Raw genomic sequence first — 23,726 nt, 5'->3', positions numbered from 1 at the left:
CCGAGCTCTCTAGGGAGCGCTGATGGGGCTTCTGCGAGGACAGGGGTGTCTTGCGGGGGAGAACGGGTCTGTCCTGCGAGGGGGGCCTAGGACTAAAGAGGCGACTTCCTGATGTTCTCCGCTCCGCGGTGTGCAGCTCCCGTGGCGGCGGCCCACGGCGGTGGTGCCGGGCTCGGAGCGCCGTCTCGGTGCCGTGGGGTCAGACTGTGTGTGTTATAGGCAGGGCTGCCGGGCTTCTACGACCCGTGCGTGGGCGAGGAAAAGAGCCTGAAAGTTCTGTACCAGTTCCGCGGCGTCCTTCACCAGGTCATGGCGCTGGACAACGAGGCGCTTAGGATACCAAAGCAGTGTGAGTAGCTGTTCCTTGGCAGCCACCTGCCCCGAGCACGGGGACCGGGGACATGGAGCGCGAGTGACAGCCACCTTCCCTCGGTCACCTACCTGGGAGCAAGTGACTTGCTCAGAGCCTGTGGTGGGGCGCCCTGAGGAGGGGCGGTGGCGGACCCGGCTACTCCTGTGTGTTCCGGAACCACGGGATTCTCCACAGCGTGTCCTCTGCCTCCGGCCAGGTGACGGCTAAACCCCGTCAGAGGGAGAAGGGGCGCGGAAACAGTTGCCTGGGGATACATTGTCTTGTCTTGTCTTTCACAGCTCACAGGATCGACACAGATGGATAAACCGCTTAAGAAACCAGATTTACAAGAGGCTGCAAAAAATCCTTTCCTAGGAGTCTACAAATTCAGAAGCAGGGAAAAAACCCAGACATCAGATGTGTTTATTTTATATTATTCCTATAGAGGGTGGTACCGTATCAATTATGTGGAGGGACACAGACACCCGCTTTCGTGGGCGCTGTCGGTAGGACTGAGGCAGCCGCACCTGGACCAGACCTGCAGCACGGCCTGTGGCTCTTTTCCCAAGGATCATGTCCCTGGAGGGAAGGGCCCTGGGCCCCAGCCCCCTAGGCTCCTGAGCCCACGTGCTGACTGCCGCCCCCCGGTAGCGCCCGGTCTGTCTTGAGGTGTTTATGGAACATCCTGCCCTCACACATAGGACTGAACTACTTTTCCTAAAACCCACACTGAGCATGGAAAACGAAACGGAAAGGAAGGAAGTTGTTCTCGAGAGCAGAGGTCTCCAGAACAATAGTGCGTCGGTTCGGTCAACTTCCCAAAAACCACTTTTTCCTGCTAAAATACTATTCAGTGAATCTGGAGGATCGTGTGGGTTTATAAATCTGCTCTTTATCTGAGAACGAAGGGTTTCGGAAATCAGCGTCTTTTTTCGCCCTCCTCCCAGAACTTCTCGAATCATCCCACTGGCACGTGGCTTGGGACAAAGTGGTAGAACCCTCGGGTCCCAGGGCCCAGCCCTGGCACAGGTCACTTCTCCCAGGAGCCACCTGTGTCCTTGCGGCAAAAGGCAGAGGTGAGCTAAGCCATGTCCCCTCAGCCCGCCCCCCCGGTTCAGTCGGACCTGCCTCTGCACCTCCACTGGAGCCCAGAAACCGAGAGGCTCCGAGGACAGGGGCAGCATGGGGCAGGGACTGAAAGGACCCTGGCTCAGGTACGTGCCAAACCCCCTGCCCGGGGAGAGCAAAGCCCACTGGAGCCTCGGCGCTCTCACAGGTGCGGCCGGCAGGTGGCTCTCGTGCGCCCAAACCTCCTCCCGCCGAGCCCCTTCCTCGTGGTGGGGGGCTTGGGGGGGGGCCTCTGGTGTCTGCTCCCAAGACCCTTTTCCTTCACTTGTCTCCTCTGTGGATGCAAAACGTGTCAGGAGCCAGGATGCTCCTGAACAAACAGCCCAGCCTGCTGACTTGGAGTCACCCACGAGCCAAGAGGCCCTGGCCGGCCGCGGGTCTGACAGGCCCCCAGCCGGCCACCCCCCGCAGCTTTTGCTAAAATCAGGCTTCGCTCCTGGTTCCGGAGTCATCGCTAACGCCCCCTCCCTCCAGTTTTCAACACCGTTCAGGTCGTCCGATTCTGTAATGTTTCTCCTCATTTTAAAAAGTCTTTCTCCGAGCTGCTGCTCTGAATGTAAATCGTGCAATAAGCGTGCCGTGAACGCTCGGACTCTGGCCGCAGCCACGTGTTCCCTCCACGGCAGGTGGCTCTTTGGGGCACCAAGTCTCTTGATTTTGTCTGAAACAGACTGTACGGAAGGCGCTCCCACCACAATAAACCTTTCCTGAAAACCGGGGACAGTGTCCGGTGCGTCTGTGCGTTCGCGCTTAGGGCAGAGCAGACTTGACAAGTGGTAGGGCCCTCCCCACGCCGCCTCCCCGTCCAGCCCGCGCCGCGGGAACCACGGTGCTCACCGCGAGGCTGAGCTCAACGCCGTGGTTCAGTTTCCACACGAGACTCTGCCTGAGAAGCACGAGTCCGGAGTCAGGAGAGGACCCAGGCTAGGATCCCTGTTTTCCCAGAGGCGGTTTGTTTGCGTGTCCCCAGAGCCAAAACCAATCCCCTCTGGTTCCGCGGACACTGGAGGACCCGTTAGCCGCAGCTACATGAACTCGGGCTGCAGCCCAGAGGCTCAGCCGCCGCCGCATCTCGTTCCCCGGGAAGGGGGGCCCAGCCTGCAGCGAAAGAAACACTATTTCTGCTTTACACCTTTTGTCATAAAAGTGAAAATCCTCTTCAGGTTTCTTGAGGTCAGAGAAAGCAGGCACTAATGCAGGTCCTTTGGGAAAGCAAACTCGAGAAACGGGACACCCGGGCTCGTTTTTAAATAAAGGAGGAAAAGCTGCAGTGGAGGAAGACACTTTATTCGGTCTGTCGCTCACAGCAGGCCGGGATGGGGGGCTCCACCGCTCTGAGCCCGCCATCCAGGCGACAGTGTATCCCTCCTGCCGCCTGGGCGCCACTGTCACCCGTTCTCATGTCCTTCCCTGGCCCGGCTGCCCCTCAAGGAAATGCGCTGCAACCCCACACTGGCCAGGTCACCACCTGACGCTGTGGTTGAGGACCCCCGCCCAGCTCTCCAAGAAAAGCCAGCTGCCCCAGTCACCTCCGGAAGGACCCAGTTCCACACACTCCCGGATCTGTCCTGTCCCAGCCGATGCAGCTACACGTCCCCCGAGGTGGCGGGGGTGTGCCTGGCCCGCCTCACGGTCCCTTGACGTGTCAGCGGCGGGAGAGCGGGGTCCATGGTCCGAGCCCCGAGGCTCGGACGAGAAAACCTGGCTGCGCGGCTCATCTCTGGCTCCAGCCGCAGCCTGGCCCGGGATCCCAGCTGTCCCGGCCTGTGGGCCCGCAGGCGGCCCGACAGCCTCTGGATCGCCAGCCTCTGGGCCCGCAAGCGCTTTCGGAGCTTTTCGTTCTCCCTCAGAGTCACGAAGAGTTTGTTTTTTAGGGCGTCTAAGTCCAAGAGGGCATAGCTGTGATCGGACGGCTGCGCGGGGCCAGCCGGCTGCCTGGGGACCGGGGTTCCCTGCGGTCTCGGCGGCAGGACCTGGGGACAAAGGCGCGTGCAGGCAAGGCCGAGCCCAGCGCTCCTGCCATAGAGGCCCCGTGCTGTGGCGCTCGTGGCCCGGCCACCAGTTTGCTTCGACATGTTTGAAGCGAATCCCCTGGTGCAGGGACCCACCAGCCCCGTGCTGCCTTGGGCCCCGGGGCCTTACCTGCTCAGTGGGACCGCCAGCATTCGGGGGCGGCGCTTCGAGGGCGCCGTCCGTCCTCCCCAGGCCGCACTCTGCCCGCCCCACCTCAGGGATGACCTGGGGACAGCAGGGCAGAAGCGGGCAGCCCACCGGGAATCCTTCCTGCTCTCCCGGCGGGGGCCACAGCCAGGGCAGCAGCAGAAACCGAGAAACAGCTTCCCTCCCAGGCCTGGGACCAGACCCCCAGAAACTGGGCCCGAGCCTTCGCTCCAAGCAACCTGGTATACCAGGGCTGCCTGGTATTAAACAGGACATAGGCATAGGAGGCCCTGCTTTCCCTTTTCTAGGAAAACACAGAATCCTGAACCCTGGTTCGGGGGACAAGCACGACAAAGCAGGGCAGGCCAGCCGGGGGACAGGGGCAGCCCAGTCGCGCTCTATGTCTGCACCAAGGACTCGGTCCTGACGGGGGCACCTGCGCACGCTCACCTCCTTGCGACCGTCTGCATATGCAGCCCCGCCTGCCGGGTCCGTGCTCTCCCTCACCAGCTGCAAGAGACAAGAACCGTCCGCAGGCTCCCCAAGGGTGCAGTAGGTCACCCCGAGAACACCTGCTGGCTGCCCAGCCTCGTGCATCCCCCACCCCACTGTTCAACCCCATGGGTCCAGCCAGATGGTGCTCTGAACGCAGCTCAGCTCTCGTCACCATCCACCAGCTTGCTGTCCCCAAAGCTGTCCCCAAATTAGGTCAGAAGCTGTTGAACCAGGGACCTGGTTCCTGTGTGTCCCCCCTGGGCCTGACATTCTAGGCACGTAGGAAGTGACTGAAATGTGGCTCAAGGCGTGGCAGACCTAGGAGAGAACATCTGACTCAGGGCCTTGTGGCGGGAACCAGCAGCCCCTACCCCTAGCTCTGGGCCCTGGGCACCGACAGCCCCCGGGAGCAGGCTCACAGACGGCCCCCCAAGGTGTTAAACTAATCCCACTTCACATCTCACCACAAACGTGTGAGAAGCCATCAGACTCCACTAGCAACGGGCACTGATGGAGGAGGGAGCTAATCAGAGGCAGAGTCTCAGTCCGCTGAAGATGAGGTTTTAGACCCTGCGGAGCAGCCTCAGGCCCGAGTCTTCTTTGTCAAGAGGCCAGATCCCATGTTAAGTCTACTACATGTCAACTGAAAACCAAAGGCCTTCCACGTTGACAACAAAACGTTCTGGGCACTGGGAGTAAAGCCAGGAACAAACTCCTGTCCTCAGGGAGCCCAGCAAAGATAGAAGCTGAACCAGAGCAAATGTAAGTGCGGCCCCGCCCCCTGCCCTGCAGAGTGGAGAAAGCCAGGAGGAAGGGGATGCGGGCCAGCAGGGGGATAGACAGGACTGGGAGTGTCCCCCCTCCAAGGGCTGTGAACCCGGACTTGGAGGGGAGGCCGCGACCCAGCAGAGGGGCATAAAGTTCAGATGGAGAGCAGGTGCCCCAACACAGGGCCTGCTGGGCCCCTACGCCTGCACTTCCTCACCCCTGTAACAGCCTTGCCTCTCGCTGCCAGGACGATCGAGCAGCGCAGGGACCTGGCGGCCTTGCTCTTTGCTCCACCGCCGCTTTGCCTTCCGGGTCCGAAGAGGTGCCCGGGTGACACCCGCACTCCGGGACTCAGTACACCTTCAGGATTTATGAAATTCCAGATAATCCCCCTCATGGCCTCAAGGCCCAGCTGCCTGGGAGCTCTCCCCGGAGCCAAACCTGCACATCCCGCCCCACAGAGCGACGGCCACTCCAGCGTCCTGCCGGGAAATCCAACTCCAGACTCACAGGGCCAATGCCAGAGAATCAGGGCCCCCCCTCTGCTAGGGGCGGAGCGAGCTCGGCCCTTGCTGACCACCACCCTCTCAGCCTGCTGGGTCTGCAAAGGCTGTCCACTCTCACGACCTCAGCCCCCTTTAGCTCAGGCCACCACCCTGGCACCTGCAACACCAGCCCAGGAGAGCCTCTCACCCCACCCGGCACACCATAGGCCTCTCCCGGCCGGTCACCGTATGGCCCCTGCAAACCCTCCAAGCAGCCGGACAGACGCTGTCTGCGAGCTCGATCCCATGACACAGATCAGCCAAGAGCCAGACGCTTGCCGACTGAGCCACCCAGGAAGTGGGGGTGCCACTTCCAGGGTCTTTAAACTGCAAATGGCCTACAGCAAAGGTCACGGCCAGCAGGGCAGCTGGGCTCTAAATCCCAGGGGCTTGGCGGCGCTGTCTCCCTGCACTTCCCAGCCTCGGCCTCTGCAGTCCTGCAAACCGCACACCCAGCCCGACTGCCCAGCCGGCTGCGCCCCCGCAGCGCTGCGCTCACCTGTGCGGCGTCCTGAAAGGCGAACACCGTGGGCACGGCATTCTGCTTCAGGTTTTTGCGGTTTCCAAAGGCACTGAAGCACTCGGGTCGGAAGTGCTCGGAGCAGATGACCGTGTGCTGCTTGGGCTTGAAGTTGCCCCGGCCAATGTTCAGCACCCATTCCTTCAGCAGCTCCGGGCGGCTGAACGGGAACCTGAGGGCAGAGGAGGGAGACAGGAAGGAATCCGCAAGGCTCGAGTGAGCACCGCAGAGTCTGGAGGCATTCTGAAAACACCACGGAGCATTTTACTGGACAGCTTGGAGAATTCAGTGACTTCACTCTGCTAAAGCACATCCAATTTCTGGAAGCTTCTGTCATGCCCATTTACAGCATACCTACTAGGCTTCTGAAGGTATACTTGCAGGGTGAGCCTGTTGGTGCCCTGGGGAGTCAGCCGCGTGCAGGCCCTGCCCCTGGCCCTGGGAAGTAGGAGTGAATAAGTGGAGGGAGTCCCCCCCCTCACAGAGCCTACATTCTCAAACAGGAAAACAGCAAACCAAACAAACAAAGGCTGCATAGGAATAAAGAGGAGTCAGTGGTCAGGAAGGCCTCCTGAGAAGTGACATTTGAGCAGAGGCCACAGGATGCAGGGGAGCGAGCGGTGTGGGCATCAGAAGGAAGAGCGAGAGCAAAGGCGCTGTGACAGGAGGGCCCAGCAGGTCGGAGAGGAGTCCCAGGCGGGTTTGGCTGGGAAGGCGGGAGCAAGAGGAGGGTGAGGACCTCAGGAGGTGGCCCTGGGCGGTCCCCGGAAGCTCTGGGCAGAAGGTGAGAGAGGAACGAGCACCAGGTGGCCGGGACCTGAGTGTCAGGGGAGGGGTCGTGAGCAGGCGACCTGGATATATTTTGCAAACTGTGCAATAAGGTTTGCCTGTGAGCTGCAAAATAAAGAGAGGGAAGGAGTCCCGTGTATTAAGACGGGAGGCAGGTCTGCGGGGTCAGAATTTTGGTTCTATTTCTCAAACCTGAGATGCCTTTTACATGTCCCAAGTGCCGAAGTGGAGTGGCAGGGGACACGAGTCAGAAGATGGGGACCATCCCGGTGTAAAGGGGGGTAAAGCCTAGGTGAGATGGGGAGTGAGTGTGGCTGGGGAGGGTACAAGGCCACGGCCCTCCCCCAAAGGGTTGCAAGGCTAGTGCTGGAAAAGAGGAGGATCCGGCAGAGGAGACCGCGGAGGGCCATGGAAACCGACAAAGACAAGCACGGGAAGACTGGCCCCAGCAACACGGTCCACAGTCCTGTGCTTGTGATGGCCAAGACACAGGGGCGCCCAAATGCCCTTTAATTGTAGAACAAGTCAGTTCTGGAATAGTCACTGAGCAGGGCACCGCGAGAGTGCAGGTGACTCACAGCCACGGCCACAAGACATTGAAGAACTGCAAGCCAGGTTCAACACAGGCCAAAGCGCCCACTCTGACTGCCAGAAGGGAGCATCTCATTCCCCTTGGGGATGAGAGGGGACAAGGGGCTGGAAGGGGGTGCAGCAGGGGGCTCCCTGGCTGCACCAGGAGCCCTGGTGCTGTTCTGATTCACAGCAGTCACGAGTGTTCACTTTGCAGAATGGACTGGGCTGTGGACTTTGAATTTGTGTGCTTTTCTGCAGGTCTTACCTTCAATAAAAACTCACTTTGAGAAGGAAAATGGTGATGGGAGGGGCAGTGGAGACAGAGAGTGCTGCTGGCCTTGGGGGTCGTGCCTTAAGGGGCAGAGGCTGGACCCTGGGCTCCCCGGGGCAGGGACCCGGTACCCACCAGGGCAGGCACACTGGGAGCGCTGGAAATGCGACGACACACTCCTAAACCTCCCGCCAAGGTGGCACGGCCAGCCCCACTCCCCGGACAGCCCGGAACGTTCTCCCTTCATGCCCCCTTGCTTCCGGACAGGGCACCTGGCCAGGGCTAAGCAGGGTGACCAACGCATGGCAGCCACACGGCCGGACGCCACCACCGCTCATTCATTCGGAAATGCACTCGGCCAGGACGTGCCGGGCACCTGCCACGTGCCAGGCCGCGTCTGTGAACAGGCCCACGTCCCAGAACTGCCCAGGGGGCTGGGGGCTGCGGGGCGCGGCCTGGGGAGGGGCAGCTCACCCCGGCCCCCTCCGCACGTGACCGCCCCGGCCGCCAGCCGGCGAGGCTATGCGCCTTCCGCAGGTTGCTCAGCCTCTCCGACAGTCTACCCACGCGCCCAGGCCGGCCAAGGCGGCGCCCGGCCGCCGGTCACCTCGCCTGTCCCCAGGCCGCGGGCCCCTCCGCGAAGGGCCCGGCTGCACGCCCTCCGGCCTCCCCCGGGGCCCGGCAGCGGCCCTGACGTCCCCACCCGGCGCGCCAGGCCTCGGGCTCCGGCGGGGGCCGCGGCCGCTCGGCCGGGGCAGGCGGGTCGGGAGCCGGGCCCACGCGCCCCACGGCGCCCCCGCCCCTCACCGGTGGAAGGTGAGCTGCTTCCTGCGGCTGCTGTAGCGGTTGCAGCACTGCCTGGCCGCGCACGACTTCGGCATCTCCAGACGCCAGGCCCCGCTGCCCCTAACAAAGATGGCGGCGGCGAGCCTGCGGGGCCGGGCGGGCGGGGCCCAGAGCGGGACGACGGGCGGGGCGGGGCCGGTGGGCGGGGCAAGTGGGCGTGGAGGGGCGGGGCCTACGGGACCAGGCTAGGCCTGCGGCCCGGAGAGGGACGACTGGCAGGGCTGGGCCAGCGGGCGGGGCGGGGTCTGCAGGCGGGGAGGGGCCTGCGGGACCAGACCTGGCCTGCGGACCCGAGCGGGACGACTGGCAGGGCGGGGCTAGCGGGCGGGGCAGGGCGGGGCCTGCGCGACCTGGCCGGGCCTGTGGGCGGGGCGGGGCCGCCGGCAGGTGGAGCCGGGCCAGCCTCCGCTCTCCTCCCGGGTTACCTCCTAGCGCGCTCCCTGTGACCTGCATCGCGGGAGTCTGGTGGGCTCCGGGGTGCTCCCAGAGCCATCCCCGGCCACACACCCCCCAACAGCCTTGGACGCCCGAAAACAGAAGGGCTCGCCGCCCAACATGGCCAGTATTTCCAAGACTCTAAGAGGTGTCAATGCGTGGATCTTGGCTGCTCGAAAGGAAGAACTAGGTGACTCACACTGGATCCAGATTATAGGCGGGCAGACCCGGCCGAGTGACAGAAAAAGCACAGGGATGGGGAACCCCGAGTATAAAGAGGCAGAACGAGCACCCCTGAGAGGCTGCAAATCGGCTTGCACGGAGGTAACCACTCACAGGGGCTTAAGCTAACCCACAGCATGGTGCAACTGTGAAGGCCATTCTGGTCTGTTCACACCGTGGTTTGGTCCTGCAGAGTTCACTAGGGCAGTCCTCGTCCTGCTACACCAGACTCTGACGTGACCTCCCCGTCTCCATGTCATCATGGTTTGGGAGAGTTGATGACGGGAGCAGAGACACCACTGTCCTTCCCCAGAGAAAACAAACACCTGAAGCTAGGCATGAACCTCAAAGTAGCAATATGTTTATTTACAAAATATACAGTTTCACAGAAACAGCTTCGCTTTATACACATAAACTTTATAATTACACAGAACCATGTAAACGATGTTAAGTGTCTGGCCTGGCCAATGCCAATGTGAGGGGCTTACTCTTGGGGTGACAGCTTTCCCTCCCCTCACTTCATTAGCCATCAACCAGGAGCCCCTAGATGGGCCACGCCTAATTTGCATAAAGCTGATTGCAGCTGCCCAGCTCAAGCTAACACAAAACCAAGGTGTCCTGACTTCCTAGACACCACCCACAGGGATAGATACGTCCGTTAAAAGAACAAAAAGGAAATGGAGGAAACAGATCAAAATGACTATCAAGCACCTTCCAGAGGCGTCACCAGGCGTGGAACCTTCTAAGAGCGACGCAGCAATCGCCAGGCCTGGCAGTTCCACTCTAAAACCACACGTATTTTTAAATGCACTTTTAAAACTTAGTGGAGATTTTTTTTAAAAAAGAAAAACACTTTGGAACTTTGGCTATCATCGTGGTGAAGACACGGGACAGGCGATGTCAAGGGGCAGATCTTTGGCAAATTCCTCTCCGACTTTGCCTGGACGTTTGCCCTCATCAGAGCCAGACAGCCGTCTGGGGAGAAAGCGGTTTCGAAGCCTGCTTCTTACTACTCTTCTCTACAGCAGAACTTCTCCCTTGGGGATCTTCACGATCAACTGGGTTTCAGAAACTACTTCTATTTCTGTGTTAATATAAGCAACAGAATTAAAAACAAAACAAAAAACAAAAAGCAGCTGGCTGGCGAAGGATGAACGATACTAGCGCAGAACACGGGCTCTGGTCAGCCAATTCGCGTTCAAGCCCCTTGGTGCCTCGGGGAGAGAATGGGAACAGAGTCCCCCAGCACGAGGGCGCCACATGAAGACCCCAGCAAGGAGGCTGGGGGTCTGCCCTGCTATAAATAAGTATGACCAACTTGAGCCTTCTTCCCCTTTCGTGCTTCAGAAGAAACCATGTGTATGAAAACACACCCGTCCACTTACCAAAAAATAAAAAATCAAAACAAAAACGATTTTGAGAAGAGTATTTCAACTGCTAAAGAGCACTGTCAACTTCGGGGAAAGTGGGAGCCTTCTTGTCCCCGCAGGCCCCAGAGCCTCCAGCGCCACAGGGTCCACGGCCCTCGGACAGAGCCCTGTGGGCGCTGCAGGCAAACTTCCTGGCTTCTCCAGGCTGGCCTGCCCAGGAGCCTCCCCAGTCCAGGGTCCCAGTTCAGATCTAAAGAAGTCTGCACGGCTCAGTGGTATACTCCTGGAGGCCAATGTTGCCGTATCGCTCACTCACCAATTTCAAACCAAAAAAAAACAAAACGAAATGAAAAAGGTTTCAAATTCTGACCGTGCCCCGTGAGACCAGCAGGCCAGCCTGTGTGAGGGCATCCTAAGAATCAACCACAGGAGAGGCCTTCCCCTCGAGTCTTCTCTACCGCATGATGCAGAGGAACGCTGTTCCTGTGACGGCTTAACCTTGACGTTGCTACTGGAACAAAGTGAGGGAAAGAGAGGACAGACTCCAGGTGCCCTCTTGCTTGAAAACAGCTCGCCTGGGCACCCCTAGGACCTCACACACCAACTGGGAAGGGCACCCCAGCAGAAATCTGCCAATACTTTTGGCTATATCGTGCAAAAAGACAGGTTTTTTACATCGTGCAAAACAGGAAACTGAGTTATGAACACAGGCCACCTCAACCCCCCAACCAACCCCTTTTCCGCCAAGAAGCGGCCACATACTATCCCTTTGAACAAACAGAAGGAAACCTAGGGATCACTAGCTAGCCACCACCCCAGGGCTCCTCTCACAGTGAGACCAGACGACTCCAGCTGGGAGCCTGCGGGGACAGACAGGTAGCAGCCAAGGCAGGGAGAGGGCAGGCCACGAAGGTAGGGGCAGCTCGATGGTTGCTGTACAGACACTTACGGTCAAAGACTTACACTTGAGAAAAAGCTTACACGTATGGCTGTTCGTTAACAGGCCTGGGAAACTGAACATCTCCTCTCCCAAGACAGCGGAAGCAGGAAAACAGCACTGGTTCCAACTGGCGGGAGCTTGTTAACCATGATAGCAAGAATCCACAACTACCGCCGCCCTCACCTGCAGGCGAGTCGAACCCACTGGACTCGGGTGGTGAGTCCGCCTCCACTGCAGAGAACACAGCTCTAGCAGCAGCTTTGGCCAACGAGGATTTTATTCAGTCACTGGCTATGTACAGGTCATACCTTGGACAGCCTGTCCTTTGGCTTAGGCACCTGAACGGCAGGGGTCTGCCGGCACCAGAGCTGAGAGTTCTGTGCTCAACTAAGAGAGGAGCCAAAAGGCCCCTCGTCCTTTCTGATTCCTCGCCCACGCTCTGCTCGCTCACCAGCAGTCAGTCCAGAAACAGTTTCCGCGAGCCCATCCGGGAGCGGTTGGAGCGGCGGATGTCAAACTTGGAGTCCCGGCACTTTTGGCAGACGAACACTTCCGGAACGTTGGATTTCCGAATCTTCGCGCAGGACAGGTGGATCCAGGTGTGGCACTCGTTGCACTCTATCATAGGGCGGCCGGCAAACGGCTTCATGCAGAAGCAGGTGACGAGGTCCCAGGAGTCATCATCTGAAGGGACAGACACGCAGGTGAAGAGGAGCAAAAACACTTCCTGCGGCCCCTCCCCAGTGGGATCCCTCCCGGCAGCCCAGGCAGGGGCAGGGCAGAGCAGCAGAGCCGCAGTGAAGCCTGATCCTCAACACACACACACTCGAGGGCAGGCCGCGGAGTCCGTGCATGACAAGGGACACTGGACCTTGTGCGGCGCCCCCAGGAACTAGCCGTGAGACGTTTACTGGGAAGCTGTATGTATTTTCATTTTTTTTGCTTAAGATTTTATTTGTCAGAAAGAGTGAGCGAGCACAAGCAGGCAGAGCGGCAGCAGAATGTGGGACTCGATCCCAGGATGCTGGGATCATAACCTGAGCCATAGGTAGCCGCTTAACCGACTGAGCCACCCGGGCATCCCTGTACTTTCGTATTTTAAGGCCTGTCCCGGAACCTCAGCTGTTTCTGGCCGCAATCACCCCCTTCCTAAACACCTAGGTGTCCACCTTCGGATACCTGCCTCCCTAGGGGCGGTGGGCACACTCTGCTGTCACCCTTCAGGGAAGGGACGACTCTTCGGGCCCCGGCAGCCCGTCAGGGGCCACTCACCTGAGTCCACCATGATGTCCTCGTCATTGCCAGTGCTGTCCTCGTCGCGGAACACCACCTGCTTTCCCTGCCGGACAATAGTCCGTTTCCCTTCAGTTTTTATTTCTTTGACCTGATCAGGCGACACAGTGATACAAGACCCGCTGGAAGGGGTGTCGGAGTCCCAGCCTGAGCAGGGCTCGCCGGGGGCCTGGGGGATATCCTGCAGGGCGGGACTGGTGGGGGTCCCCACGTAGGGGTCGGCGGCTTCCAGCTTCAGCAGGCTCCCCATGTACCCCTCCTCCACAGGCACGTCGCCGTCCCTTCGCTTCCTCTTCTTCTTCTTCTTCAGCTTGTCTGTCTTCTTTCTGTCCAGCAGGAAGTTACTGGGCTTGGCCCGCTGCAGGAGGCTGGGCTGCAGGTGGCCGAAGCAGCGGTCGGAGACCGGCAGGGGCACCGCGGACGCAATGTCAGTGAAGCCAGCGTCCCAGCCGTCGCTGTCAATGGTGCCGGCGGTGCTGTTGGCAGGGCTGGGGCTGCTCCGCAGAGGGAGTTCCTGAAAGGACAGAAGCACAGGTAGCCGGGGTCGAGCGTTGTGCCCAGTCCCCATGACGAGCAGAGCTTCCCCGGGCGCGCCCCCAGCCCACCGACAAGGGCTATCAGGACCGTAACCTTCTCGGCTCTCTAAGGGGTGCTCTTTTGGAATGGTGTCCTGAGTACTGTACCACGACCTTCCAGACAGAATGCTAACCCACCAGGAGGAAAACGCTCCTTTGCTGAGCCCTCAGCCCCTGTCCCAGAGCCAGGAAATCATTCGATGCTCTCTAACCCTCTAGAAAGCTGCCAAGAATACCCTCTCCTACCCCTTACCTTTCCCAGACTGTAAAATCTCCGTTCCATTTGCCCTCCCCCAAGGGGTGTACTTTTTTTTAATTAAATGAATTTAAATTAGTTTTGAGAATTCCTGATGCTCTTTCTAGAAACTGCAGAGATCCCCAAATACTACAAAATCAAACTACATAATTACTGCCCCAAAGCAGTGAGCTAAATCCCTACAGTTCCTTCACAGCATTCAAGCATTTTATTTGCAAAGAGTGGCGACATTCTGCGTGGCACAAAGGAAGCATTTACCCACGTACACAGCAAACAGAAAAGATAAGCCAGTGCCGGGGTTTGGTCTCTTCAAAATACCAGATTCCTTTCTTGTTAGCCCTGAACAAGACAAGGTTGAGCACCGTGACAACAGCGGTTCTCAGTTCTACCCATTATCTAGCACGGGGAAAAAAAATCCCTTAAAACACGGGATTTGTGCCACAAGTCCCCAAGATTCTATAATACGATGCACATAGCAAGCAGCCAGCTGCTCACCAGGAAGGACAGTGTGGACCCTAACCACCCGGCGGCACCCCAGGCCTGTGCCCCAGCGTCCTCCTCTGTAAAATGGGGACCGAGAACAGCACCCGTCCCAGATGTTGTAATACACTTCCCGGCCACTGCAGGCCCTCAGTAAGCCCTGGAGATTCAGGGCAGATGGCCATCATACAGTCACCTGCAAACCAACACTCAGAAGTTTAGTAAATCCTTTCTAGACAAGCCTGCGTGTTCCATCAGACTTTTCAGAACCACCTGCCAGGCTGGGCTGTTTTCAAGAAAGGCTTCTACCTGGCAGCTGTCTGGCGTCCCCCTACATGACCCCTCCCAGACCCCCACCCGGCCACTGGTTTCACTGCCAGCAGAAGCACATAGATTTACCTCCTTTGGGTAAGGAATGTAGCCAGCATAGGCCAAGACAAAGGTGCAGAATTTGTTGAAATCCTCCACAGTCCTGCGCCTCTTGTAACTGGGGGAGCACTCCTGTTAGCGGGTGAGAAGATGGGGCACATGTGAGAGGAGGCACTTGCAGGTGGAACCCAGAAACAAAACGAAGCCAGCTGGAGCTTTTATTGTCAGCCACTGGAAAACACACCGCTACATTTACAAACACTCTCAGAAACAAGATAAGGTAGGTTTAGGTCAAGAAATAACACTGCACTCAGAAGGCTGAAAGAGGGGTATTGTGATGTTCCGCCGAGCATGCTGGGAAACCGGGCAGGAGATAAAAACCCGTGCAAGAGTCTACTTCTTAGTGGCATTTTCCAACATTATCATGGTCTGCAGGCCTATCAGGAGCTCTAACAACTACTTTTTTGCTACATATTTTCCATTTTGAAAACAAAGTCCAGCTGCAGCTGTAACCAAGGTATCTTTCTAAAGACTTATTTATTTACTCGACACAGAGAGCGCACAAGCAGAGGGGCAGGTGGAGGGAGAGGGAAAAGCAGGCTCCTGATGGGGGGCTCCATCCCAGGACCCCCGGATCATGACGTGAGCTGAAGGCCGCTGCTTAACCCACTGAGCCACCTGTGCGCCCCTGAAATCAAAGTATTTTAAGTGACTTCTTCGGAAGTCAACTGCCCCTGATCCTCCAAAGCTCACTCAGGCCTGACCCCTCCCCAGCCAGGGCTGCAGGCAGACCCCCTCCTCCTAGCACTTCCTGCTTCTCCCTCCCCTGCTGCGGCCTTTCTAGTTTCAGAAAATAAACTCTGATTTACTCTGATTCAGAAAATAAACCAGAAATGCTCAGGCTGGGTTTACTTGCACCTTGAAAATGAAATAGGAGGGGCTGGCTTGTGTCCAGTCTCCATTCAATCTAGAAACGCCCTCAACAAGAAGGGTTTTTCTTCTGAGCAAGAGCCGCTCTGGGAGAAAGAAGCCTTATTTGCTACAAGCAAAACAACTGCTTTATTCGGGCTTGGACTAGCGTATTTACCGAGGTCTCCTCTACGCACTTCAGCACCCACCCCAACCCCATCCTGACGTGCTCAGCTACCATTTCCAGGGCCCAGGGTCCCACTACCCGCCAAGGACGAACGCGGGACGGGAAACTGGGGGGTGGGTTCCTGGACCCAGCCCAGCCCCTTCCCAGGACCGAAGGCAGAGAAAGCGGCGGGCACCCGGCGTGCTGCCCGCAGCTCTCTTTCCAAGGGCCCCACTTCCTATTCTCTCCACTAGGTTCTAGCCGACCACCTCCGCCTCCCACCCCCGGCCGCACGGACCCCGGGGGGCGCGCAGGTTGGCCGAGCACCCGCCTCGGAGCGGCCCCGGCATTTCCTGCGCCGGAGAGACCCTGCCCCCACCCCCGGGAAGAACTGACCGCCCGCGCTCCGGCCGCGGCGGGAGGGCCGCAGCCCTCGGCCCTCAAACTCTCGGGGAGAACTTTTATTTCGGCGGGGAACACGCACAAGTGGGTCGGGGGCCTGGACGCCGACCGCAAGGCGGTGGCGCCCGCGGGCCCGGGGCGGAGGGACCTGCGCCGCCCCCGCCCCGCCCGCCTCGCCGCCTTTAGGAAAAGCAGATGGCGGTGCGGCCCCCTCCCCGCCCTCCGCGGAAGCCGCCCCCCGCCGACACTCGGCCCCGGAAGGTGCGGGGCCCATCCCGCGGGGGAGGGGACGCGGGAAGCCGGGCGGGATTCGGGGTCCGGAGCTGGTGGGCCCCGCGAACCGCCGAGGCGGCGGCGCGGCGGGCGAAAGCGCCCGGCGCCGCCTCCCCCACCTCGCCTGCTGCTGGACCCGCACCCCGGCCCCGCGGGCCTCCGGAGGGAGAGGGCACCGAGGCGGGGGCGCCGGAGGGGCCGCCCGGGAGAACCGAGGGCCGATCCCCGGAAGGAGGGGGAGCCGGGGCGGGGCGAAAGAGCCCGCGGCCGGGGGGCGGGGGCCTCGGAGGGGGAGGAGAGCGAGCGGAGGGTGGGGGGCTCGACTCGGGTGTTTGCGGGGGTGGGGACCCGGCAGGACGAGGCCCCCCGGCTCCGAAGGGGGCGGGGGCCGCGCGGGAGTCAGGGGGCGGGGCGCGGACTACCGGGCCCGGGGGATTAAGGGAGCAGGCGGGGGCGCGCGGAGCGGAGTCCCCGTCCGAGGTGGACCGCGAGCCCCTCCGGGAAGGGGGAGGGGGCTCCTAAGAGAAGCGGGAACGCGAGGCGGCGGCGGCTGGGACTGGGTCCCCGGGGGCGGGGAAGGAGTAAGCCAAGCCGGCGGGGAGGGGCCGGGGGCTTAGACGGGTCCCGGGGCTACGCGAGGCCGGGGAGGGGTGGGCGCGGCGGCCCGAGGGAAGGGGCGCCGGGAAGACGCGGACGCCCGCGATAGGGACGCCGAGGCGAGGGCCGGCAGGGAGGACGGGGCGCGGGCCCGAGTGGGGGGCGGGGTTGGGCGCCCAAGGGGGCGACGAGGGAAGGCTGGGGGAGGGGAGGGCGGCGCTCGGCCGGCGGGGGTCCGGCTTTGGGGAGCGCAGGACTGGAGTCGAGATGGTCAGGGGCGGTCGGGACGCAGCCCTCACTCACCTCCGGGTGGAAGGCGGCGGCGCAAGAGTCGGAGTCCATGTTCAGGGTGGGGGGCGGCGGCTACGGGAGTGCAGGGGCCCGGGATGCGGGCGCCGGGCCACCGAGCCGCTCAGGGCTGGGGGCTCCGGCGGCCGCGCAGAGCGAGGGCGGACCCGGGAGGGGTCGCCCCGGCTGGAGATGATGAGGGGGCTCGGCGCGCTGCGTCCCGGGCTCAGTGCTCCCGGGCCGGTAGCTCCACGGCCGAGCAGAGTTGGCGATGCAGCTCCTGCGGCCGGCGCGGTGGGAGAGGCGGGAGAGTCGCTGCGGGGGGCGGCGGCGGCGGCGGCGAGCGGGAACCCGACCCGCTCCCCGACCTGACGCCCAGTTCGGCTCGTGTCTCGGGAGGGAGGGCGGGAGAGCCGCGAGGGCGGTCGGGAAATGTAGTCTGTGGGCGACGGGAAGCCGAAGGCGCGGGGGTGGACGCGGAGCATTGTGGGAGTAGTAGTCCCAGCTCCGCTTCTGAGGCGCACAAAGGCTGCCTCGCGGACTCCAGCCCCCATAGAGCTCCGCGGCGGCTGCCCGGTTTGTGGGGGCGGTGTCTCCGGGACCAGAGGCTGCCGGAGCGGGGGAGGTGCGGAGGCTCGCGCTGGCTCTGCGGTGGGGGAGGGGCGGCGCGAGCGGTAGCGCCGCGGTCTCCGCGGGGGCGAGGGGAGGGGGTTGCTGCGGCGGGTGGGGGCGGGGCTGACGGCCTTGGTCGAGGAGGGCGGCGGCGGCGGCGGCGGCGGCTGCTGCCTCTCCCTTTGGACTTGGGGGTTCGTGCCCCTTTGTGGGGCCGTGGTCGCCGCAGCGGGGGCGACGGGCGCTGACGTCGCGGCCGCCCCCTGGGCTCGGACCCGGCGGGGCCAACTTGTTTTCGCGGCCGGGGTATTCTGGCCGGCTCCTCCGGGCCCGGGGGTCCTGGGACGGCGGGAGCGAGGATCTCCCGGTGTCTGTAGGACCCGCGTGGGGGTGTCGAGGATCGGCGTTTCTGAAAACGGTGCCGGGGTTACCGGGGTTTGGGAGATGTTGGTCTCACATTCGCTTTCCCCTCTCCTCGGTCTGATCTTGGGACCACCCTGTTTGCTTACTTTCCCGGGATCACCGGCGTCTCCCGCCCCGGGCTCCAGCGGCGGGTGAGGGAAGCGCGGCGCAGGCATCGGGTACCGACTGGCTTCACCGGTCGTTGACGGAGCTGGCGGGGCTCACCCGCTGGGCCTGCGGGGCTCCCAGGTTCCCGCACCGAAGGCCGACGACTGGCCGCCGGCTGGGAGGTGGTCGGCTGCGCGGAAGCCCCGGAGCAGGCCGGGCGGCCGAACCTCCGAGAACCGTTCGACGGGCGGTGATTCAGTGCGGGCTGGGCAGCTCCGAAGACAAAGGAACCGCGTTAACGAGGAGGGACGTAAAATTTTAACTTGGAGTCAGAAAACTAACCCCCGGACCTGCTGAATCCGAAGGCTGATTGGAAGAACCTGAGGGAGGAAGCCCTCGCCGGCGGCCTGCTGCGGTTCCGATGGGGACAGTCCCGAAGGAGACTGCCGGCGAGGTGCTGGGTTTGTCTCAGAAGTACCTTCCTGAGCCCCAGTTTCCTAAACTTACAAAAGTTTGATCTAGTTCCTTTCTCCCTACCTGGTCGTTTACTGTGGCTTCAGCAGTGCCTTCCCGGATTGGAGGGCTCCCCAGTGTGGAAACAAACTGAGGGTCTCTAGAAAGTAAGATTGAAGCCCGGCTCGGCCTGTGGAAACGTCACCGACAGCTTCTTAAGAGAGTGGTCACATTCAGGTCACTTAGCCTCATTTAGAATGTTACCTGATCACCTTGGCCAGAGCAAATGTCCTCAGGTCAGTCAGCGTTGCCCAGGGCCGGATTACCAGGAGCAGCTTGTTTTGCCTGAGTAAGAAGGGCCCCCACGAAGGGTCGTTAGTTTTAACGTGTAAATGCTGAAAAGAATATTGATTGGAGATAAGTACAAATAAGGGACTTTTTTTTTTAAGATTTTATTTATTTATTTGACAGACAAAGATCACAAGGAGGCAGAGAGGCAGGCAGAGAGAGGGGAGGGGAAGCAGGCTCCCTGATGAGCAGAGAGCCCGATGCGGGACTCGATCCCAGGACCCTGAGATCATGACCTGAGGCTTTAACCCACTAGCCAGCCAGGTGCCCCCAAATAAGGGACTTTTTGTAACTTATCATTGTTGACTATGATGTAATTTTTCACATAGTAAATACTAAGTCTCCTTCCCATTAAAGTGAAATAAAGAATTTGTTCATTATTATAATGGACTTGATGGGGGCGCCTGGGTGGCTCAGTGAGTTAAGCCTCTGCCTTGGGCTCAGGTCATGATCTCAAGGTCCTGAGATTGAGCCCCACATCAGGTAAAAAAAATTAATGGACTTGATGACAAAACCCTAGAATTCGGGGATCTATATTGAATGGAACCACTCAGTCACACTGAGGAAAGAACATTCCAAACCTGGGTTGTGTCATGTAACAGTGATAACTCTTGCTCAGAATAGGTATTCAATAGGTTTTCTTTTTTTTTCTAGTTTTATTTACTTACTTGACAGAAAAAGAGACAGCACAAGCAAGGGAAGCTACCGGCAGAGTACGGGGAGAAGCAGGCAGAGAACTGAGCAGAGAACCCCACATGGGTCTCCATCCGAGGACTCTGGGATCATGACCTGAACTACCCAGGCTTCCCACAATAGATATTTCTCGAATAAGTTATTCATAAGTAGTTCTTAGTACACAGATGTGACCAGTGCTACCTGATGCAGTCTGCTTGTTTCCCTGCCTGCCACTCCAGTATTTTCATGGAGGACCGTCTTGGCCTCCTCCCATTGATTCCCCTTAGAAATTTAGCAGTTTGGAGGAGATCTCAACATTGTATGTACCATCCTATCCCTAGACTCAGGGAAGGACTAGACTACCAATAACTGCCCCAGACTCAATAGCATATGTACACGTGGGAGAATGTAGTTGGTTTACCTAGTTTATTTCTCAGGTGTCCTGTACTACACCTGGGCTCCAAGGGACAAATTTGGAATTCAAGGATTAATGCAAAAGCATTCTCCACAGTAGCCAGATTCTCAGAGTCCGTGATTCCTTGTTTTCTGCTTAAAAAGAAAAATAAAAAAAAGACAAATCTGATGATTCTAGTTCTTTGGAAAAGAAGAAAAAAAACCAACGTTCACACAGGTTGTGACAAGTTTTAAAATACTAAGAATACCATAGTTTCCCAGTAAGTAACTTGAGAATGTAGTTATTTTAATTGGGTTACCAAATATAGCTTCACCTTTCTAAATCTTACCGGCCACACTACATTCATTTGGGGAACATTCAGGAAAGATTTCTGCTTCCCATTATAACTCAGTGCTTGAGTGCAGGCATGAACATAACCAAAGGTTTGTTTTTTCCAGAAATGCTTGTTGGTGGCTCAGCTTTAATACTATGGAATTCATATGGATCATTCCCAGCAGCAATTTTCTGACTTTTCCACTTCCGTCCCCAGGAGAGGAAAAAGAAGTGATAATTCCAAGTCTTGTTTCAACTTTTAGTAGCTTTACCACTGTATGAATATATATGTATATATATATATGTATATATGTATGTGTGAATAGTTTTAAGTCATTAATAAACCATTTTTAAGCCATGTACTATCAACTCTTTGTATAACAAGGGAAATAACTTATGCACAGAGATCAAATGAATTTGCTGTGTTACCGCTCATACCGGTAAACCATAAAGATTAATAGCTAACGCTATGCCAGATACTGTTGAAATGTTTTGATCTAGAGTGTCTCCTTTACATATAATAATGCACTTAATAAATATAGTGAATACTGTAGCATTCCTTAAAGGAAATTTTACATAGAGTAAGTTCATCACAAGCCACACTTTAGGTGCTGCAGAAACAGAATGAATCAGGGTGTATCATAGCAAAGGAGCCACAATCTCTTTTTGATGGTATCAGTGTTGAAGTTTGTGTTCCTAAATGTTCTCGGAGGGGAGAGAAAAGGATAACCGTGGCTTTTGTAAAATGATCTCCGTGCCCTCTTGTCCTGTCTGCCTAAAATTAGCATTCCAAGATCAAAAGTGCAGAGTGTAAATGTTTAAAATAAAATGGTACCATTATTTGTTAAATCATGTTAAATTACATTATCATAAAGAAGTTACTCAGGCAGAGACCACTTTCCTGATTGTGGAAGAGGTAAATTTTTAAAACTTTTATGGTTTAAAGTTTAATCTTTTTTTTTTGTCCTTACCACCCCCAGCCCACCAGCCACCCTCTCCCCAGAAGTTTAATCTTCAAATATAAACTTTCCCCCTAAACCATGGGTCGTTGACTAGAGTTAACACCTTTCTTACCAAACACTAGTGTTTTTATCATGGCTGGCTGTGGAATGACATTTGAAGAGTTTGCCAATTGTATCGATCACATGGTCCTACTTCAGCAAATGAATTTCTCACATTCCCATCTTGAACTCTTAAGGTTGATGAGTGAAAAAAGGAACAGATAGCATGCCTGGGTTAGTAGGTTCTTCAAATTTCCAAACACAGCTGATGGGGCTAAATCTGTTTATTTTCTGACCGCATTCCTTTGTTGACTTAGATATGTACCCATGGCTTCAAATGCTCCCCTTTTAGGTCCTGGATATTAATATACCTTTTTTCTCAAAAACTGAACTTTTAATTTTATTTTAAACTTGTATTATTATTTCCTTAATACACAGAACAGAAAATACAGGCAAGCCCGTACAAAACAAACCTAACCACCTGGAGAATATGTTACCTTCACAATTGTTTTGTAGGCGCAGGAACACACACAACAAACCGGGCCACACTGCGGGTAATCAGATTTTTTGCTCGACAGGACAGCGTGAGTATCTTTCCATTTCAGTAAACATAGGCATCATCATCATTCATCAAGCCTTCACAGTAAGGCTGATTTATTTAAATAGTTACACGAAATAGTTGGACTCCATTCTTCACTGCTGATACATTTTTGATTTAGTAAAGCTTTGCTTTCCGCAAGGTGGACGTGCTCTGACCCAGAGGGACTGGAGTACTTTTCCCCGCAAACATCCCACTTCCTGGCTACTCAGACTTTCTTGTCACAGAGCCTGTGCAAGTAAGCTATTGGCGGGGCTCCTGGGCCCAGGAATGCTGCTGTGTGAACAGTCCATCTATGGGCAACAGGGCAGCTGCCTGGGTACCTGAATGTTTTCTTACTCAGGCCTGCGCTTCCCATGCCGAAATGTGGACCAGATACATTCTCATGGCAAGATGATGAGGTTCATGAGGACAAGGGAAAGCCTGTAGTTTGCATTTCAGAGACAGATGTCTTCTCCAAAGGTTGCACTGGCTTAGCTGGGACCAAGAAATGACAGCAAAGCCCCCCAGCCCCACCCAGAGTGCCTGCCCCCCCACACACACACACGTGGGCGAGTGGGTGAGGTGACGCCCAGGAATGTCTGCAAGGCCCTCCCGGGTCCGGGTGGGGGCTATTGAATAACCAAAACCCAGGTTTCTTCAGAGAAACAAAAGGACTGGAGTTGAAATAAGGGTCTTGGCTAAAGTGGGCGAAGCTTACATTAAAGAAAAACCGTGGCAGGCACTGTGTCTCCTGAAACCAAAATAAGGAAGATTCCTTTCTTCACAGTCACCTCACAAATGACTGAGACGTTCCTGAACGCCCACACCCCTGGCTTTTAAGGCAGTCCCCTGTGTGACCTTGAACTAAAGGCCCTGTCCCAGGGCCCCTCCTGTCCCCTCTCCCGGAATACAAAAACTGTTTGCCCCAGAATTATTTACATTACTTGTATTATTATAATTTTCTGGTCCTTGAGCCTTTTGTTCAGCCTCATAGTGGGTTCTTCTGAATTCTTGCCACCGCATCCTACCCTCCACCTCGCATTTCCAGGAGAGGGGCCAGGAGGTCCTGGGTCGAGCCTGAGCAGGCCTGGCCCCTTCTCAAGGCAGCTCTGGAGCCCGAGTCTCCGTGGATCGACTAAAACTGCCCCTTGTGCGCTGACGAAAGTTAATGACCGAGTTAGTCAAGTCTGAAACTCCTGCAGGAACACAGTGGAGCGGATTCCTGGCAGCTGGCCCCGTGTCACTTATAAATGCGCCAAGAAAAAAAAAATAACAAAACTCTAAAAAGCTTATACTTGTTCAAGCTTTGGTCCTGAATCATGGAAATCCCGTCCTCCGAGATCTGCCCAGCGGTACGGCTAATCAGCAACGCTTGGAACCGGTGGAATTCAAAACAAAACAAGAAAAGGGCACTGTAGCGAGCCGCCCGGGGGCTCGGGGCCGACGCAGTGAAGTCTGGCGCGAAACGGGTGGCTCGGTTCCGGGCGTGGAGCTCGCCCCCGCTGGCTTTCGCTCCGCAGCCGGGCCCGGTGGGCCGCGGGCGGACTCTAGAGTCCCCGAGCCCGGACGGAGAGAGGACTCTAGTCGCCCCGCGCGCCCGGCACGAGCGGGGGCCCGCCGGCAGCCCCGAAAAGGCGCGGACGCGAGGCGGGCGGGCGGTGACTCAGCCGGGGCCGTGGGGCCGGCGGCGGCGGCGCCGGGCCCGGAGGGGTTAAATGGGCGGGGATCAGCGGCGCCCCGCCCCTCCCCGGGCCCGCCCCCGAGGCCGCGCCGCCCGGCACTACTTAAAGCGGCGGCG

The 23,726-nt window shown here is 57.9% G+C and overlaps 3 protein-coding genes across 6 annotated transcripts in view; 1 reads left to right on the top strand and 2 right to left on the bottom strand.

Annotated features, from left to right (window-relative positions):
* Nucleotides 1-1,259, top strand: part of DNAJC11 (DnaJ heat shock protein family (Hsp40) member C11) — a 70,813-nt gene extending 69,554 nt beyond the window's left edge. For both annotated transcript variants that reach the window (XM_059138481.1, XM_059138483.1), the window contains exons 15-16: nucleotides 220-349; nucleotides 652-1,259. In XM_059138481.1, the coding sequence (XP_058994464.1) occupies nucleotides 220-349; nucleotides 652-677 (156 nt within the window). In that variant the 3' untranslated portion in view covers nucleotides 678-1,259. The remainder of the gene's footprint in view (nucleotides 1-219; nucleotides 350-651) is intronic.
* A 1,487-nt stretch (nucleotides 1,260-2,746) lies between these two features.
* THAP3 (THAP domain containing 3) lies at nucleotides 2,747-8,544 on the bottom strand. Of its 3 annotated transcripts, XM_059138484.1 has the most exons (6): nucleotides 8,409-8,542; nucleotides 5,948-6,140; nucleotides 5,121-5,263; nucleotides 4,090-4,150; nucleotides 3,623-3,720; nucleotides 2,747-3,453 (listed from the first exon to the last, which is right to left on the bottom strand). In XM_059138484.1, the coding sequence occupies exons 2-6, from the start codon at nucleotides 6,105-6,107 to the stop codon at nucleotides 3,067-3,069; spliced, it is 849 nt and encodes a 282-aa protein (XP_058994467.1). In that variant the 5' UTR covers nucleotides 6,108-6,140; nucleotides 8,409-8,542; the 3' UTR covers nucleotides 2,747-3,066. The 3 variants fall into 3 exon arrangements, with proteins under 3 accessions (XP_058994467.1, XP_058994468.1, XP_058994469.1); XM_059138485.1 differs by lacking the exon at nucleotides 5,121-5,263 and having other exon boundaries at nucleotides 8,409-8,544; XM_059138486.1 differs by lacking the exons at nucleotides 4,090-4,150; nucleotides 5,121-5,263 and having other exon boundaries at nucleotides 3,623-3,718; nucleotides 8,409-8,544.
* Nucleotides 8,545-9,443: 899 nt separating this feature from the next.
* PHF13 (PHD finger protein 13) lies at nucleotides 9,444-17,176 on the bottom strand. The gene is made up of 4 exons (XM_059136748.1): nucleotides 17,038-17,176; nucleotides 14,418-14,519; nucleotides 12,687-13,221; nucleotides 9,444-12,098 (listed from the first exon to the last, which is right to left on the bottom strand). The coding sequence occupies exons 1-4, from the start codon at nucleotides 17,074-17,076 to the stop codon at nucleotides 11,872-11,874; spliced, it is 903 nt and encodes a 300-aa protein (XP_058992731.1). The 5' UTR covers nucleotides 17,077-17,176; the 3' UTR covers nucleotides 9,444-11,871.
* Between the last annotated feature and the right edge of the window lie 6,550 nt (nucleotides 17,177-23,726).

Source organism: Mustela lutreola, chromosome 10 (genome assembly GCF_030435805.1).
Source record: "Mustela lutreola isolate mMusLut2 chromosome 10, mMusLut2.pri, whole genome shotgun sequence".
NCBI classification, from domain to species: domain Eukaryota; kingdom Metazoa; phylum Chordata; class Mammalia; order Carnivora; family Mustelidae; genus Mustela; species Mustela lutreola.
Note: the sequence above shows the minus strand (reverse complement) of the source record. Positions and strands in the feature narration are given on the sequence as shown.